We start from the raw sequence: 15,878 nt of genomic DNA on the forward strand, positions 1-15,878 counted from the left end.
ATGTACAGTTATCGTTGCACTTTGTGTTTTTAATGTTGAAACATGAAAAATAAACAGTAGAAATGAAGCATGAGAGAAGACCTAAGCCTAAACCTTAACATAACGGGAATCTGAAATAACATAACTCTGGCAGATTATTTGGATTACATCTGGTGTATATTAATATAACATTCTTGACTCATTTTTTCCAGAGCCTCAAGCCCAAGATGGTGGCTACGGGGCTCCATGTCAGCTAACCTGGCCAACAGCATGATAGCGCTGATCCAAGACATGGCTGTGGGCACATTGTCTGAATTATGGAACTCAGTGACAAAGGCTGCAATTGCAGAGGCTATTCTCTCCCTCACAAAACTACAGGAGGGACTGAGGACTCCACAGGCCTGCATCAAGACTCCCACTGTAAGGGTTATAGGGTTTACTTTTATTTGACTGTTGTTAAGTATTGCTGTTAGAAAAAAGTATGTCAACTTAAAATGAGTGATGTATTCTGACCAAGTTTTTCCAGCTAGAGAAAGGTTTAAGAACTGCATTCCACACAGCACTTAAACGGTCATAGAAATTAGACTTTTGTTTGATCAAGCCCGAATTCTTAAATAATTGCTTGGCATCAATTTGTTTTAAAAAGCCCTGCTCTATAAAATCCAGAATTTGCGCAGCCTCACAAAGCATTTCAACAGTGTAGGGCTTGCGAGTGTAGCCTGTGCTAATTTCACCACTGCTAAAAATCAACTTATGTTAAATTATTTGCTTCAGTGATGTTGTTGCATAGAATCAACATAGAATTTCCTTCTGAATAGTTTTTATGCACCCCATTATATATTAGTAACACAATACTTTTCCTTAGATGTGGTTGGCCCTAGCCTCCCTGTGTGTACTGAACCAGGACCATGTTGAACGTCTCACCTCGGGCGAGTGGGTGTCAGGCCCTGGGGGAACCCATGGACAGCCTCGCCCAACATGCGATAACCATGATGATGGGGAGACACCCGCCATCATTCTGTGTACAGAGTGTGGGAATCTGTGTGCTGACTGTGACCGATTCCTCCATCTTCACAGGAACAAAAGATCACATCAGAGACAGGTATAAGAGATTCATTGTGCTTAGAGAATGAGATGTTTTATGCAAAGAAGTAATGTATACTTTGTTTAATTGAACAAAGAATATATAGTCAAAACTCTCAATGTTAAAGTCGTTGGGACCACATGAAGTACTTCGAGATAACAAACTGTCAATAGAACCGAAAAACAGAACATGTCAAGCTAAATCCACCACATTTGAAAAAAGCTCGACATCTAGAACATTGAGGTTACGGAGTTCAACATAGCAAGTTTCAACTGTATAATAAATAAACAAAATAGAAGACAATACCAGTTAAACATTTTACAAAACTTTCAACCATAATGGAATTAATGATGAAATACATCTTATATGGAATATTAATTGTATTTGTTAGTGTGTTTTCATGGTGTGACTAATAAATTTTGTTTTCTACACCAGGTGTTTAAGGAGGAGGAGGAGGCCATTAAAGTGGATCTGCATGAGGGGTGTGGTCGCACCAAGCTGTTCTGGATCATGGCTCTGGCTGACAGTAAGACGCTCAAGGCCATGGTGGAGTTTAGAGAGGGAAAAGGTACGTACATGTACGGCTAATGTTTGGGTCATGTAGCTTAAAAAGGGTCCAGGCTACTCCTGTAAGATATATTTATATGCATAAAACATATGAATGTGTGTATTGTCAAATATTCTACATATACATGTTATTCCTCTGTAACATTTGTATTTCTGAACTTGCTATTTGAGTAAGCTGAAATTGTATCCATCAATCCTTTACTGATCTAATTCTAAATTTGTTATCATATATAATAAGGATTAATCTCATTTCACCATGTATAGATCTCTATTTATTGCATGTTTGTGAACATCCACTCTTCCTCCCTCCAGAAAAGTCCTCTGTTACCAAGGGTAAGGCGGCACTGGGCACGTGCAGATTCTGCGGGGCCACGAGCAGCACAGGCATTCTAGCTATAGGCAATGTCTGTACAGATAAGGAATGCCAGGTACGCTAGGGATATTTTGTGATAGTCATTCTCTTACTAGAGCCATAATGCCATGCGTACACCACTCTGGTTTGACCGCCCAGATTTTGAGCGCAAACAGCGAAAATTTCAGCCAATCATAGGTGCTTCAACATTTTCTATTTGTAGATTCGCTGGGAAATGGCAAACCGTGCTGATTGCCTAAAGTCAATGAAAAAGAGTCTAACAAACACAATTTAGATAATGTATAATGTAATGAGCCTTTTGATTGATCAACATTGTTATCATATAACTGATTTATAGTTTTGCACTCGATTTTACAGTTTTTGAATCAGAGGTTTGATTTATCATTGTCAAACCTTTGATGAATGAGAATGATAATAGTAAGCATTTTAACTTTAATTTTACATTGTAGCTTTAATACATGTATGATGGCAATTAGAAAAGTCAAGCTGCCAGAATTGCGTATGATATATTATCATTCAATAGATAAAATGATAATGACACTGTTGTTTTTCATCTGCTCCTTATTAAAACAGTAATCCTAATCAGTCTCAAAATTGTAAAGAATGGGTAAAAGCAATAATGAGGACTTGTTTTAGAGAGCCCTGTCTTTTTTAGGTGAATGCTGAGAATGCGTGTAGCAAGACGTTATCCTGTGGCCATCTGTGCGGGGGTATACGGGATGAAAACCCATGCCTGCCCTGCCTACACCAGTGTCGTGTGGACGATCGTGAACACCTCAAACAAGACGCAGACGACATGTGCATGATATGCTTCACCGAGGCCCTGTCTGCTGCTCCTGCCATTCAGGTGCGTTTATGTAATGGGCTATATTTGATGTTATCAAGCATGGGGTGTGTATGGCCTAAAATCATATGTAGATCTGATATTCACTTGTAAAATAGAGTACCACAAGAAGCTAACAATAGCAAAAAGTTAAAACACCTGTTTTGAGATGTCTCCCCATAGTATCATCCAATCAAGTGGCTTGGTTTTCAATACAAAAAGTCTATTTCATGTAGAATGTTAACTCAAAATATAATTTTTTGTCAATGTACATGTACAATAAGATATGTGGAACAACGTTTATTTTGGTTAGAACTTAAATATTCATATTCTAAATGTGATTTCTTCTTTCATAAAAAAAATATTCTATGAAAGTTATAAGATTATTATGATTTATTGTTGTTAAACTTGTAAATCTAGCTCTAAATGTTTCATTCTAATTTCCGAGGTATAGCAACAATTGTTTATACATATATGCCTCCTATCTATTTCAGTTGAAGTGTGGTCATGTGTTTCATCTACCTTGTGCCAAGGAAGTCCTGCAGAATAGCTGGGTTGGACCTCGCATAACATTTGGCTTTTCTCTATGCCCAATTTGCAAGGTACCCTTTTTAAAAAAAAAAAAAAGTAGCTCCACATGTCTTGTTCATTTATGGCTGCCACCATGAAGTGCATGACAATTAAGAATAATCAGATGGAACTGTAAAAGCCTTATATTAATGTGACACCATTTCGTGTAATCTATCATGCAGTTTTAGTCTTGTCTTAGCTGTGAACTTCAACATAGATTGTATGTGGTAAAAATCTGCTTTCCAAATAGATAATAACATGGTTCAAAACTGACTCAAGTAGATATTATACAAGTATTTACTTGTTAACTGTAAAATATACCAAAAACTCCCTAAGACCATAGCCGAGGTCAATAAAGATTTTGCAGTCAATATGAACTGCATATTGTACAGCTAAGAAATAAGTAACTGTTTATTACATGATACATGATACTGCAAGATATATTATGACGTCATATGTTGAACTGTTGCCGGTCTATAAAAAGACTGGTCAATATTGCGTTTTACTTTGTCTATGACAATTGCTTTTCGTCCAATAATGGACAGTTTATTTAAAGATTTTGTACATCTTAAACATGATACATAGCTGCATCCGAGTTGTTGATTACTGAACAGATAAAAATCTCATGATAATGCTGTACATGAACTAACACAAGTCTTTCTACAGTGCAATATAGACCACCCCGTTCTGCGTTCCATTCTTCGACCCATACAAAACCTGTACGAGGATGTGAGACGTAAGGCCCTCATGCGACTTGAGTACGAGGGGCTTCACAAGGCGGAGGCCATCACTACCCCAGGGGCAAGGTTCTACAAGGACCCCGCAGGGTTCGCTATGGACAGATATGCTTACTATGTCTGCTACAAGTGTAAGAAGGTATGATCACTGTTTCTGTTCAATCATCTTTGTGAAGGGCTTTTTATGACCATTTTTGTGTGTGTTGATATGTATAATACTAGCTGAGCATTGTTATTAGGAAATACTATGTGTACATTTCATGAGCTTTATGAAAGAGTGATATGCCAGTTTATGGACTTATTTTTACCCAAACCTTTAACCTAAGACCATACTAATTTGGTTCCAGGCCTACTACGGAGGAGAGGCGCGCTGTGATGAGCAGGCCGGGGTTGGGGATGTATATGACCCCCAGGAGCTTGTGTGTGGGGCCTGCTCTGACGTCACCATGGCACAGGTAAGTAGGAGAAACAATTCGGGTACAAAAGTTTGAACACTTGAATGGCTCTTTGATGAATAGTTTCAAGTGTTTTCCTTATGATCTGGGGAGCATAACTGAAGGCAAAAGTTGTACTGATAGTCAGTATTTTGTACATTTGTATTTAGCATTGAGTCGTGTTCATATATGGGCCATTTAATTACTCTGCTTAGCTTGTGTAGCTCAATTCTTGTGTTCACTCCAAAGTCATAATCTTTGCAATGTATTTATTCTCTGCAGATGTGCCCGAAGCATGGCACTGACTTCCTGGAGTACAAGTGTCGCTACTGCTGCTCAGTGGCTGTCTTCTTCTGTTTTGGAACAACTCACTTCTGTAACCTGTGTCACGACAACTTCCAGCAAGTCACCTCCATCCCGAAGCCTGACTTGCCCAAGTGCCCATGTGGCCCACGTGGGAAACAGCTGGAGGGGGATGAGTGCCCGCTGCACTTGAAACATCCACCAACGGGGGAGGAGTTTGCCCTGGGGTGTGGCGTGTGTAGGAATGCACACACCTTTTAAGTCTGTGTGTGTCTCAAGCTGTTATATGGACATATATGTGAATGTATATTGTAATGTGTTTTTTCTGTGTTTCAATGACTGTTTTTTCTGTTTGGATTATATCCGTAACACTCTCAAAAACAAAAAGTCCTATTCCTTCAAATTTGCTTTGCGAGTTTCAAATAATATGGGACATGCTGGAATTGTTTTAAATTGTAAAAGATGAATATTTGGTCTTGCATATTAAGATATTAAGTTGTTTGTTTTTTTTTTAACCGGAACATAAAGAGAATTTCATGAGATAAAAATGGTATTGAATTTGTTGACACATTTTGCTTTAAGCATCAATTTTGATCAATATTTAATGCACATATATTGTGTACAATTATTTTGAAATGTGCAAATTTACATTTATAGTTGATAAAAAGATAAATATAAATAGTTTGTAACCTGCTACTAGTATTGTTAGGCTTGTGTTCATGTGCTTTCCTATTATCAAGTGTTATATTGACCCCCTTAGGATTTTTAGTTCCAGTATTGTTATAAATACTTATGCATGTACATGTATATAAAATCAATGGTTTAATACAATGGTATGTTTATAAATCAAAAACATCATGTTTTTGAACGTTATTGTCTGACTTATGTGTTGGTAACTGTTTCATTAATATAATGCTGTTTAATCATTAATTATGCATGTAATATAAAATATACATAAAGAGAACTTATAGACTGAAATTGGGAATGTAATTACATAAAAAATGAAAAATGTCAATTATGATAAATGTGCTACATTATAACCAACATATGCTTGTTTAGTAGTATTTGTTTTCTTAAGATATTTCTCTGTGATAAATACAGTGTAAAAACCATTTCTCACGAGTTATTTGCTTTCATACAACACTGTCATGAAAATTGTACGAGTCCCTGCTTATAATTAGTATTTATTCGGTCGATTGGACGTCTGGTACCCCCATTGAAATTGCTGAATATAATTAATTAAAAAGTAATTAAATTAAACTGTCAACATGAGCGAACAAACCTTAAATGTTCCTTAAGAAAATAATACAGCTTATATTGCACTCCGCTGATTAAACACATTTATTTTAGTTTTGCAAAATTTTATCAAAGGGAAACAACTCCTATTGATGCTGACATTAATTTAATCGAATTGTTTCCCTCGGACACCTGGCAGGAAGTTGGAACAAATCGACCTTACTTCAAAAGAAGTTTAAACAAAGTTTACTTCATCCCTTTAACTGCCAGGAATCCTTACAGGGAATAAAGATAAAAATTAGTTACCAAATATAAAAAAAAAACAATCAGATATTTTGCTGACTTGTTTTCACCTGATGTATAATAACAGCAGTATCAAAGTATTCGTTTTTTTTTATTAGGTTGCTCCCAACATAGCCGCTGATCCCATAGTGATAGCTGATCTCGTTCAAATTTATATTATGGTACGGAATGCAATTTTGACCACGGTTGTAGAGCTGGCCGTAGATCTTAGTCTTACATATTGTGTATGTCCACAATAGAATCATTGACTGAAAAGAGGAACTATAGATGAATATATATTATAAGTTTGCGACCCGAATTCAATTGATTGAAAGAAACATGTATAACAAATAACGCACCAGGCATCAAAAGTGTCAATGCTTAATGATGGATGGACTCCCTTAATGGGGCCCGTGGTTCAGGGTGGTGTATTTCTTCGTTCACGTCATGCATAATATAACATTTATAAAATAATACATGTTCACTCATCATCAAGCAATTAATGCGAAACAGATTCCCATGGAGGCAGAGGAAGCGACAATGAGTCACACTGTCAAGCCTTATCGTCATCAAGAGGCTTCGATGCAGGTTTCTTCCGGAACACGTGCTTGGCAAGTCGGGGGAAGCGGCTGTGGCGCGCGGAGGCTTGCACGTACTCTTGTTCCTCTATGTAGCGCTGCATATCCGCCACCGTCGGCTGCTCCTCGCTCGCTGGCACATCCGGTAGTATGTACTCCTGAAAGGTTCAGTGGTAAGACTAGAAAGCTGAAAAACTGATACTTGTACAACCACTTGTAAATCTTGTACACATTTTCCCCCTTGAGGCTTAACATGAAGGTTCGAGACTCTATAATCCCCTTGTTTCAATTGTATGAAACAAGCCCGATAATCATAGCTGATATTAAGTTGTACATACTGCCAAAACTAGTTGTTGTTTTTTCACATGATACCTGGTTTCAAGCTATACCGGTATACTCAATGGATACTGAATTTGTGGCAAGGAACCTTCGGTCACTTACCAGATCCTCGTGGTCGGTGATGTAGCGGACATGGCCGGTAGTGGCCACACCGTTATAGCGGAGACACGCCTCCTTGCACTTCATGTACGTCCACATCAGGATCAAGTTGAACGCCATTAGCTAATCAAAATGAGAATAATGCACTGCAAATGTCCAGAATACTTCGGAAAGGATTGTGCATATAATGAAGAGCCTGTCAAGGTGTACAGCACGTGGAAAAGTTTAATCTTAAAGTAACTATACGTTATACGTAACTATACGTTTCTTGCAAGAAACAAGGCGAATTATTACGAGGAAAACGGTTCCGGAAGACTGCTACCTTTACAACTGCTGGAGCAAAGCCAGCGTAGAGCCCAAGCCACCACTTTGTTCTCCACACGTGCAGCCAGCATTGACGCAGCCCCGTCACATGGAAATCCACCCCACCTCGGCACTCCAGGCGGCTTGAATACGCCTGTAGGTCAGTGTAAATACAAACATATAGATGATTGGACAAAGCCGATGTAGAGGTATAGCAACCAATTTTCTTCGTGCCGTGTAGCCAGCACATTCGGAACTCCTCGGTCATTTCCCATCGAAATCAACCTCGGATGTATCGAATGACGATACCAACATTGTCGAAATCTTAATAACTTCATTATTGCAGCCAGCTAGAATACACCTGTATGAAAATACATCAACTACATGCTGATTGGAGCAAACCCACAATCCCTACATATTCTATAGTATCCTGCTTAAGGTAACCGCTTCGGGACACATATACTTGAGTTATGTATGAGATCCTATTACATCAATAATATTCATTATTTTCATGAAATTTAATGGCAAAAATACAAACCAAACACTATAGCGTGTTAAATACTACTAGTATATGGTTAAGCATTCAAATGCTTACAAGCAAGCGCGTACTTGCATCTTTTTCCTGCACGTGTCTAGTGGGTGTGTACACACGAGGGAGATGAGGGCCGCCGTGATCCCGTGCTCGATCCGCATCCCTTCCTGAAATGTTTCGTTCACGGCGCTTGCTACCACTTCCGGCGCCCATCGCAGCTGGATCAGCTCGTACGTCAGGAACAGCGCCATCGTCGATGGTATAGTAGCTGTAACATATTGAAATATAACTTGGAGGAAAAGTGCACATAGTGCGTGATTCGAATCCCATGCATCGCTATAGAATTTTAAGAAAGAGAAATGGAAAGCCCATGAATGTAGTTGATGGTGGAATGTTGTTTTTCTTAATTGAATGCCTCATTGTATCCTTCTTCCTGCACGCCATGTGATTTAATATATTGTCTTTTTAGTAGTTAAATAACACGTATAGCCAATGCTGTGAAATAGCATAACCACACATTTGTAAAGTCAGCCAGGTCTTTGTTGTCACAAACTTGAAGATATTAAACGGACAATTTCGCCGTCGTCAAAGACCAATCACTACACAATTAAAGGTATTCTAATCTTACGATTTTAATTGTTATTTAAATCAAAATATTCAATTTATTATTATGGTAAAGTTCTTACCCAGCAACGCCGCCGACATGCCCCTCCAGAGAGACATCACCCCCTCCACTTGGAGAAGATGCCGCCAACACTCCAGAATTCCTTTGTAAAATCGCTGATTCTTTCCGCTTGACTGTGCAATCAAACGAGTCTTAATAGTATCGAGTGGGTAAGTAAATATCGTTGAAGTATATCCGGCGGCGGCGCTAATGCACGTCACTTCCGTCAACGTCAAATATCCCTTCTCACCACCGATAAAACCTTTCAGGCTCGTGTACGTCGCAAACTGAACCATAGTTGATGGAAACATTTTCAAACAGCTTGTAAAATTTCCTTTAAATAGTCCCCGGACGCCCTCATTTACAGCCACGTGTCTTACTAGACTGAGTGTGCCGCCTCCAACGAATGCGCAACGGTCGGCGGCGGGAACGCCAACCTGGTAGAGGACCTTGGTGACATCAATGGGTGCCGTTAACGTCCGCGCCGTCACCCCACTGACGGCCCCGCACAGTGCATCCTGGGCTACCGTCAAACGTATATCACGTTTGAACATCCTAAACCATTTTTATTTTTATCTGTTTTAGAATGTTTTCAGCGCCGTCGTGAAGTAATGATACATCATGAAGTCGACGTCAAATGACGTCACGTTAACTTGATTGTAACTTTTCGCGGTTACATTCATGCTAGAATTTATTGTTAGCCGTAGGTAACGCAAAAAACAAGTCAAGAAGCGTTTCCGTTGTAATATAATTTTTTGTATACTGGTTCATATTTAACATCACAATATGAGCAAAAAAATACATAAATGTTTTTCGGTGTTTTATTGAAAACTGTTAAATTCTCCATCTTAAACAATATAACTTAACTGTTTCATTTACTTAATGGCGTTTCGAACTAAAACGCACTACTACTACTACTACTACTACTACTACTACTACTTCTACTATTACTACATTTACAAGTGCTTCTGCTACTAGAACAAGTACAATAATAACAATATAAGTTTACACAATTATAAAATACATTTTTACAATAGATGATCCGTTTGTTGATGAGTTATCTGTGGGGTATTCCGAGCTTCTGGTGATACCGGAAGTGACGCCTCCGAGACGGGTGACACGCGCACTGATGACGTCTCTGGGTGGAATACGTCTGCCTGTTCGAAAGAGTTAATCAGCGTTGGCTGAGGTTTACTGGCGCCTATGAAAAACGTAGCTGATCGACCTGTTTTCGCCGTCAATGCTCGCCGAGCTGTTTTATGGTCATTTGATGCAGTGGACTGTATGGGTGCCATCTGTGTACCATAAAAGCTATCAGCTCGCGCTAGTATTGCTGGTTCACTACATCGTCTGCCAAGCATAGAGTTTTGGCGGCTAGGAGGGTCTGTTGTCGCGATCTGAACCACCCTTTCAGACAGGTTGGATCTGTTACTCTTAAATTTTCCTTCCTCAAACTCCCGTTTGCATGTCATCATTCTAGATGAATATCGGAGGGCAAAATTTACAGTATCGTCCATAATTATACCATCTAGAGTAGGAACAGTAATGGTCGTAGTCTTTTCCCTCTTTAACGAGTGGTCCCTGGATACACTCTCCCTGTTAGGGTTGACTTTGTTGGTAAATTGTCGAGTAGTTTCGCCGCTGTATGAATTCTGGCGGACCACATGTGCCTGCGCCTTCGGTGTCGATGCGAACACGTAATCTTGGTCGGAATCCGGTGATCCCCGGTTGTCGGGAGGAATGACCGGTTGCAAAGTAGCGCTTGAATCCGACACCAGCCTCCATGACGGAACATTAACTCTCGATTTTAAATGTCCAGCAGAAAATTGACGAGTTACCATCTGGGCGCTCTCGGGCACCGTCGACAGGACATTATTAGACGTGTGCCCGGACTGGCTAACCAGACTGGTACTAGTCATGTTTTTGGAAATGTTTTGGGTTAAGTCAATGCTTTGTGTCTGTGGGAACACAGTGACGTCTTTCTCTGAAATATGATCACCTAATATCGTGTCCTGTCGGGGCGCTTGCATGGAACTGAACGGCATCATGCTGTACCCCGCCGTCTTATGAGGAAGAGTCTCAATGATAATGTCGGCTGGAAGTAGAAAAAAATGTTAACTCTAATCAAACGGTCAATATCATACATGCCTATTGTGTAACAACACACAATGAAGCAAACACGCGCAAGTATAAATATTTTCTTTTATTCAATTCGACTCATTAGCTTTGAAATTTAATAATATAATACTATTTTAAATATTTAAAAAAGGGTAAAAAATACGAATTTCTCAAATCTGCATGGATAGTTCCAATTAAGCCAGTATTTCATAATCATCATCATCATCATCATCATCATCATCATCATCATCACCACCTCCAACACCAACAGCACCATTACCACCATCACGGCCACCACCACCACCTCCACCACGGCCACCACCACCACCTCCACCACCACCACGGCCACCACCATCACCAACTCCACCACCACCACGGCCACCACCACCATCTCCACCACGGCCACCACCACCACGGCCACCACCACCACCACGGCCATACATGTTTACTGTTTTAAGATTAACATTAGATCACGTTCGCATTTATAAGTATTTCTATTTATTGATTTATACTATAATTTATAATGTAAAAACACGCAGAAAAGTAATCGTGCTTAATGACCGACATCATTATTAAAGTAATAAAGACAATTAAAATGAGTAAAGTTACCACTTCATTAAGTAATATAAACCAACGAAACTCATTAATACCGGTTTGTATTTCCTCTTACCAAGCTAAAAACTGACTATTAAAACAAATAAATTTACGTGTCTGACAGGGCGGCTTCTGTGTCCGCTTGCAGTATCTGCAGACGACAATGGTGGCGAGGGCAGTCACAAGGCCGCCAGTCAAACAGCCCACCGCTATGAGAACGTAGACCAGCGTTTGGTCCTCGCTTTCGGAAGTGGCTGCGGCAGGGGTGGCCATGTTAGTTGTCAGCGGAAGTGACGTCGTGGTGGAGGTGGTAGTCGTGGTGCTGGAGGTGGTAGTCGTGGTGGTGTTGGGTTCTTTAAATATAAAATACCTTGAAGTTATCCAGGTGGACTTGATATCATTTTCAGAAGATGATCTTAAATTGTAAGTCTCATTTCTTTCCCGAACAGCGAAACTAACAATTTACGTTCATCTTCTAAAAAGGATAACGAACCAATTAGATTTTTTTTAATTTAACATATGAAACGTTCTTTCACTTTTTAAAGCTGACTAGTCTATCTGCTTTGACGGTACAATGTTTATTATTGATACATATGTATGTTTAATACTAGTCGCCATAATAACATTTTGCCTTCGGCCGCCAGTTTGACTATTTTGTTTGTTAAATTGACATTGGAATGACTGTCAAGAAGTATTTTGTATTTTTGTTATTATGTTATTACATCTCATTGTTGTTCAGATTTCAGTATACATGTATGAAGTATTGATTGATTTATTATTTATTATTTATGTCGTTTGTTTCATATCGATGGCCACAATGTAATTGAGCTTTGTATTGTACAACATATTGAATATTTCTCGTATCGATACAATAGTTGTGTCTTAATGGGTTACCATCTGAATATGATGATGTTATTATTATTATTATTATTATTATTATATTATTATTATTATTATTATTATTATTATTATTATTATTATTATTATTATTATTATTATTAATTACGAGTATTATTACTAATTGTAAATTAAATAAGACAAAAATATAAAGGCAATAGAAGTAATAATTTAGAAATATATTGAACGCGTAACTTACCACAGTCTCCTGTAGACAAATAAAAAGTGAAATTTTGATTAGACTTGGCATTTTTACATTTTCATAATACAGAATTAGCTAAACCACACTAAGAATTAAAGCTCGATTAAACTAATGCAATCCTAATCGTTGTACATCCAATCTTGCACGGTCATTGAGAGACAATTGCGTACCTATAAATATCTCAACCAGATAAAAAAGATCTGACACGAGTTGTCATTTGAATTTTATAAAACTTGTCCATGAAAGTTGTTGGTAAGCTCGCCAGAGGCTCGCTTGCTAACAAATTTCATAAACTCGTTTAATAAAATCTTGTATTAAATGACAACTCGTGTCAGATCCTATATATCTTAATATATAAATACATTCCATACAAAGGGACTAACCAAACATCTGCAGTACCGCTGTGTACCCGGAAGTGTCACCCGTTGGAAGAACTGGCGTCTCGAAGGGCGTCTGGATGCGCATGCAACTTCCGGGAGACAGTGACACAAAAACAGTTCCGTTACCGGCAGACTGCGACACCTAAAATATATTTGGTGAGATGATACAATTTAATAAACAAATATTTCTACCTTCTTAGTTGTACATAAAAGTTTAGAACGCATTTGACAAGTCATACCATACAGCTATTTTACTCGACAAAACAAATGTGAAATTTAAGAACGTATACATGTATAATATCTTACCACATTATATATATACAGTACTCAATACATATATATTTCAAACTAGTATAATTGTATAATTCGATATCTAAATAATAGAAATACCAATTTGAAAGCTTAAACACATAATTATTAAATCATACCATATAGAAAATTAAGAAAACAAATGTGAGATATTAGAACGTATACTAGTAATATGATATCTTACCACATAAATGATGATATATTTAATAGTGCAACGTTTGACATTCCATACATATAAGGTCAATAAATTTTGTCAACATGAACGTAACGTTAACGTTAATCCCTGGCCTTACCAAACACGTGAATCTCTCGGTGTCGGTTGTGAGGGCGGGGTCCTGGTTCATCACCATGGTAACCGTGTATGCCCCAACTTCTAGTTCATATACACATTTCACGAGCCCAGACCCTGTAAAAGTAATTTTATTTCCAATAGATCAACATGGTAACAGTGTAACCCTCAACGTCCAGGTCATATCCCATGCCACAGGTCAGAACGCTACAATTGTTAAACATATACAGATCATTGTGTAAGGGGTAAACATTTAACTTTTCATATTTCACGTGTTAAAATGTTTTATATAATTTTGCCATTAGGAAGTCTGGCGTATATATTTCACCTAAAACTTGGTTACTGCAAAATTTCCAACTACCAACTCGTACTCACATTTCATGATCCAGATCAAAAATGTTCGAAACTTCTCAAAAATATCGAAGGATTGATATGAATAGCTACATTTATCTAAAGCTCAATCGTATATTCGTTTTGTTTGTTTACATCATTAAAGGCAAATATGTTAAACATGATAATTAATTAGACTTACACTTTTTTGCACCAACCTATATTGTGCGCCTTTAAGCTAAGCTATAACCTGTTTTGTTTGGTATAATATGTGAAATATATACATTCTTATGAGTTGCGAGACCTTAAAACAAAATTATTGTATGATAATAACAAAAACACTGGCCCCAAATTCTCGAAACTCTTTAAGCTTAATAGGCTTAAGTAGCTTATTTCAATTAGTCAAAATACATACATATTGAATTTTGATAAATGAAAATGGTTTATTGTGATTATCATACATATTATTTCTATCTTAAGTTTAAAAACTCTTAAAGAACTTAATATTACGCAATTTATAGAAAACCAAAAGTAATGAGATTAGCTTAATCCTGTTTTAAGGGACTTAAGAAGTTTCGAGAAATTGGGGCCATTTTATTATTTAGTAAAATCAACAAGAAAAACATTTGGCTAAATGAAATACATTCCTCGCTTTGTTACGCTTAAGAAAATTCTAGAAAATGGGCCTTGAAGTGTCAAGCGCAACATTCATATACCATTAAATTGAAGTAAATAATTATCTCATGATATAGTTGCTTTCAAATTGGCAAGTTTTATCATGATTTCACCATTAATGAGTCAGGGACCATTAAGCTAAAATCCTTCACACAATATTCATACCCGAGTACGCCATTATCTTGGAGCACAGTGAGTAGTCGAACTCCAGTGTGTACTGACTACTGCATGTAGACATGTCGGAGCCCGTGCCGCCACAGGAAGTGACGCCACCGTCCGACACGGAGTACTGGAACTGTCCATGAAACATGGACGGACATAACCGGAGACTGTCTGCTGCGGCGGCCTCTAAATTCACAACACATGGTCGAGTTAGACACGCGTGAATCATATGTGACATCATTTATACTGAATTATCAGTTGATAGTTGTTAAGTATCGGATATTATCACCAATGGAACAAGGACACATGACCGCACTCTCGCAGAGGCGAATCCAGGAATTAATAACTGGGGAGGGGGAGCACATCCCCCCCCCCCCCTCAAAACTTTCATTTCGCTGAGGTATTAAAATGGCACGCATAAAATCGTTGCTGCATTCAACCCTTCAATCAAGAATACTTTTTCACTGTTAAGGTAGCAATATAAGGTTTAAATCATGTGGTTTTAGGGTTCATTTGCTGGCCAACTTCCCCCCCCCCCCGGTAGTTTCACCACTGCTCTCCCGTAATATCGTTCCAATAAGAGCGAAAAAATAATGTTGTAAAAACTTGTTTCACAGTTGTTGACAAATATGTAAGATTACACTAATGATGAAAAGTTATTAACAGCGATAATGGTTTTGATTTTGATAAAAGTCATTCGAACAGACCATCTCGTATGTATAAGCTATCTCGGAGGATTGTCACTCTATTAACCGTAAGCGTTAAGTATAGGTAATTCACGACGATACGTTTTTGATGAATAAATGATACTCGTTCGCTGGTGGCGCTTCCGCGTGGGAGGCGGCCAGACAGACGTCAGCTGCGGAAGGCGTGGCCTGGGTTCCGTTAGGCTCCACTTTTACATACAGACGGTCCTTATACAGACGTGTCTCTTCCTCTGAAAGAACAAGGCTTATCAGTTAGGTTAAATTTTAATGTTCATGTCAGATTCAGCTTATTAGAAACAGAAAGTGATTTAA

The 15,878-nt window shown here is 38.3% G+C and overlaps 3 protein-coding genes across 9 annotated transcripts in view; 1 reads left to right on the forward strand and 2 right to left on the reverse strand.

Moving 5' to 3' along the window:
• LOC128226745 (E3 ubiquitin-protein ligase MYCBP2-like) overlaps positions 1-5,985 on the forward strand; it is a 78,621-nt gene extending 72,636 nt beyond the window's left edge. For all 7 annotated transcript variants that reach the window (XM_052936770.1, XM_052936774.1, XM_052936771.1 and 4 more), the window contains 9 exons: positions 192-399; positions 845-1,081; positions 1,499-1,631; positions 1,943-2,058; positions 2,659-2,850; positions 3,321-3,428; positions 4,063-4,272; positions 4,481-4,588; positions 4,850-5,985. In XM_052936770.1, the coding sequence (XP_052792730.1) occupies positions 192-399; positions 845-1,081; positions 1,499-1,631; positions 1,943-2,058; positions 2,659-2,850; positions 3,321-3,428; positions 4,063-4,272; positions 4,481-4,588; positions 4,850-5,131 (1,594 nt within the window). In that variant the 3' untranslated portion in view covers positions 5,132-5,985. The remainder of the gene's footprint in view (positions 1-191; positions 400-844; positions 1,082-1,498; positions 1,632-1,942; positions 2,059-2,658; positions 2,851-3,320; positions 3,429-4,062; positions 4,273-4,480; positions 4,589-4,849) is intronic.
• A 956-nt stretch (positions 5,986-6,941) lies between these two features.
• LOC128226126 (solute carrier family 25 member 43-like) lies at positions 6,942-9,457 on the reverse strand. The gene is made up of 5 exons (XM_052936018.1): positions 8,926-9,457; positions 8,317-8,507; positions 7,727-7,861; positions 7,408-7,527; positions 6,942-7,124 (listed from the first exon to the last, which is right to left on the reverse strand). Exons 1-5 carry the CDS (start codon positions 9,455-9,457, stop codon positions 6,942-6,944), a joined length of 1,161 nt encoding a protein of 386 aa, XP_052791978.1.
• Positions 9,458-15,599: 6,142 nt separating this feature from the next.
• Positions 15,600-15,878, reverse strand: part of LOC128227258 (uncharacterized) — a 2,045-nt gene continuing 1,766 nt past the window's right edge. The window contains exon 4 of the mRNA XM_052937617.1: positions 15,600-15,796. Coding sequence (XP_052793577.1) covers positions 15,636-15,796 — 161 coding nt within the window. The 3' untranslated portion in view covers positions 15,600-15,635. The remainder of the gene's footprint in view (positions 15,797-15,878) is intronic.

Source organism: Mya arenaria, chromosome 3 (assembly GCF_026914265.1).
Source record: "Mya arenaria isolate MELC-2E11 chromosome 3, ASM2691426v1".
NCBI classification, from domain to species: Eukaryota; Metazoa; Mollusca; class Bivalvia; order Myida; family Myidae; genus Mya; species Mya arenaria.

Bases quoted from the DNA above. Each gene is read 5' to 3' on its own strand.
- LOC128226126 (XM_052936018.1), bottom strand. From the start codon at position 9,457: ATGTTCAAACGTGATATACGTTTGACGGTAGCCCAGGATGCACTGTGC. The intron at 8,508-8,925 runs GTAAGAACTTTA...AATATGTTACAG, and splicing joins CATGTCGGCGGCGTTGCTGG to CTACTATACCATCGACGATG. The intron at 7,528-7,726 runs GTAGCAGTCTTC...CATTTTGATTAG, and splicing joins TTGCTCCAGCAGTTGTAAAG to CTAATGGCGTTCAACTTGAT.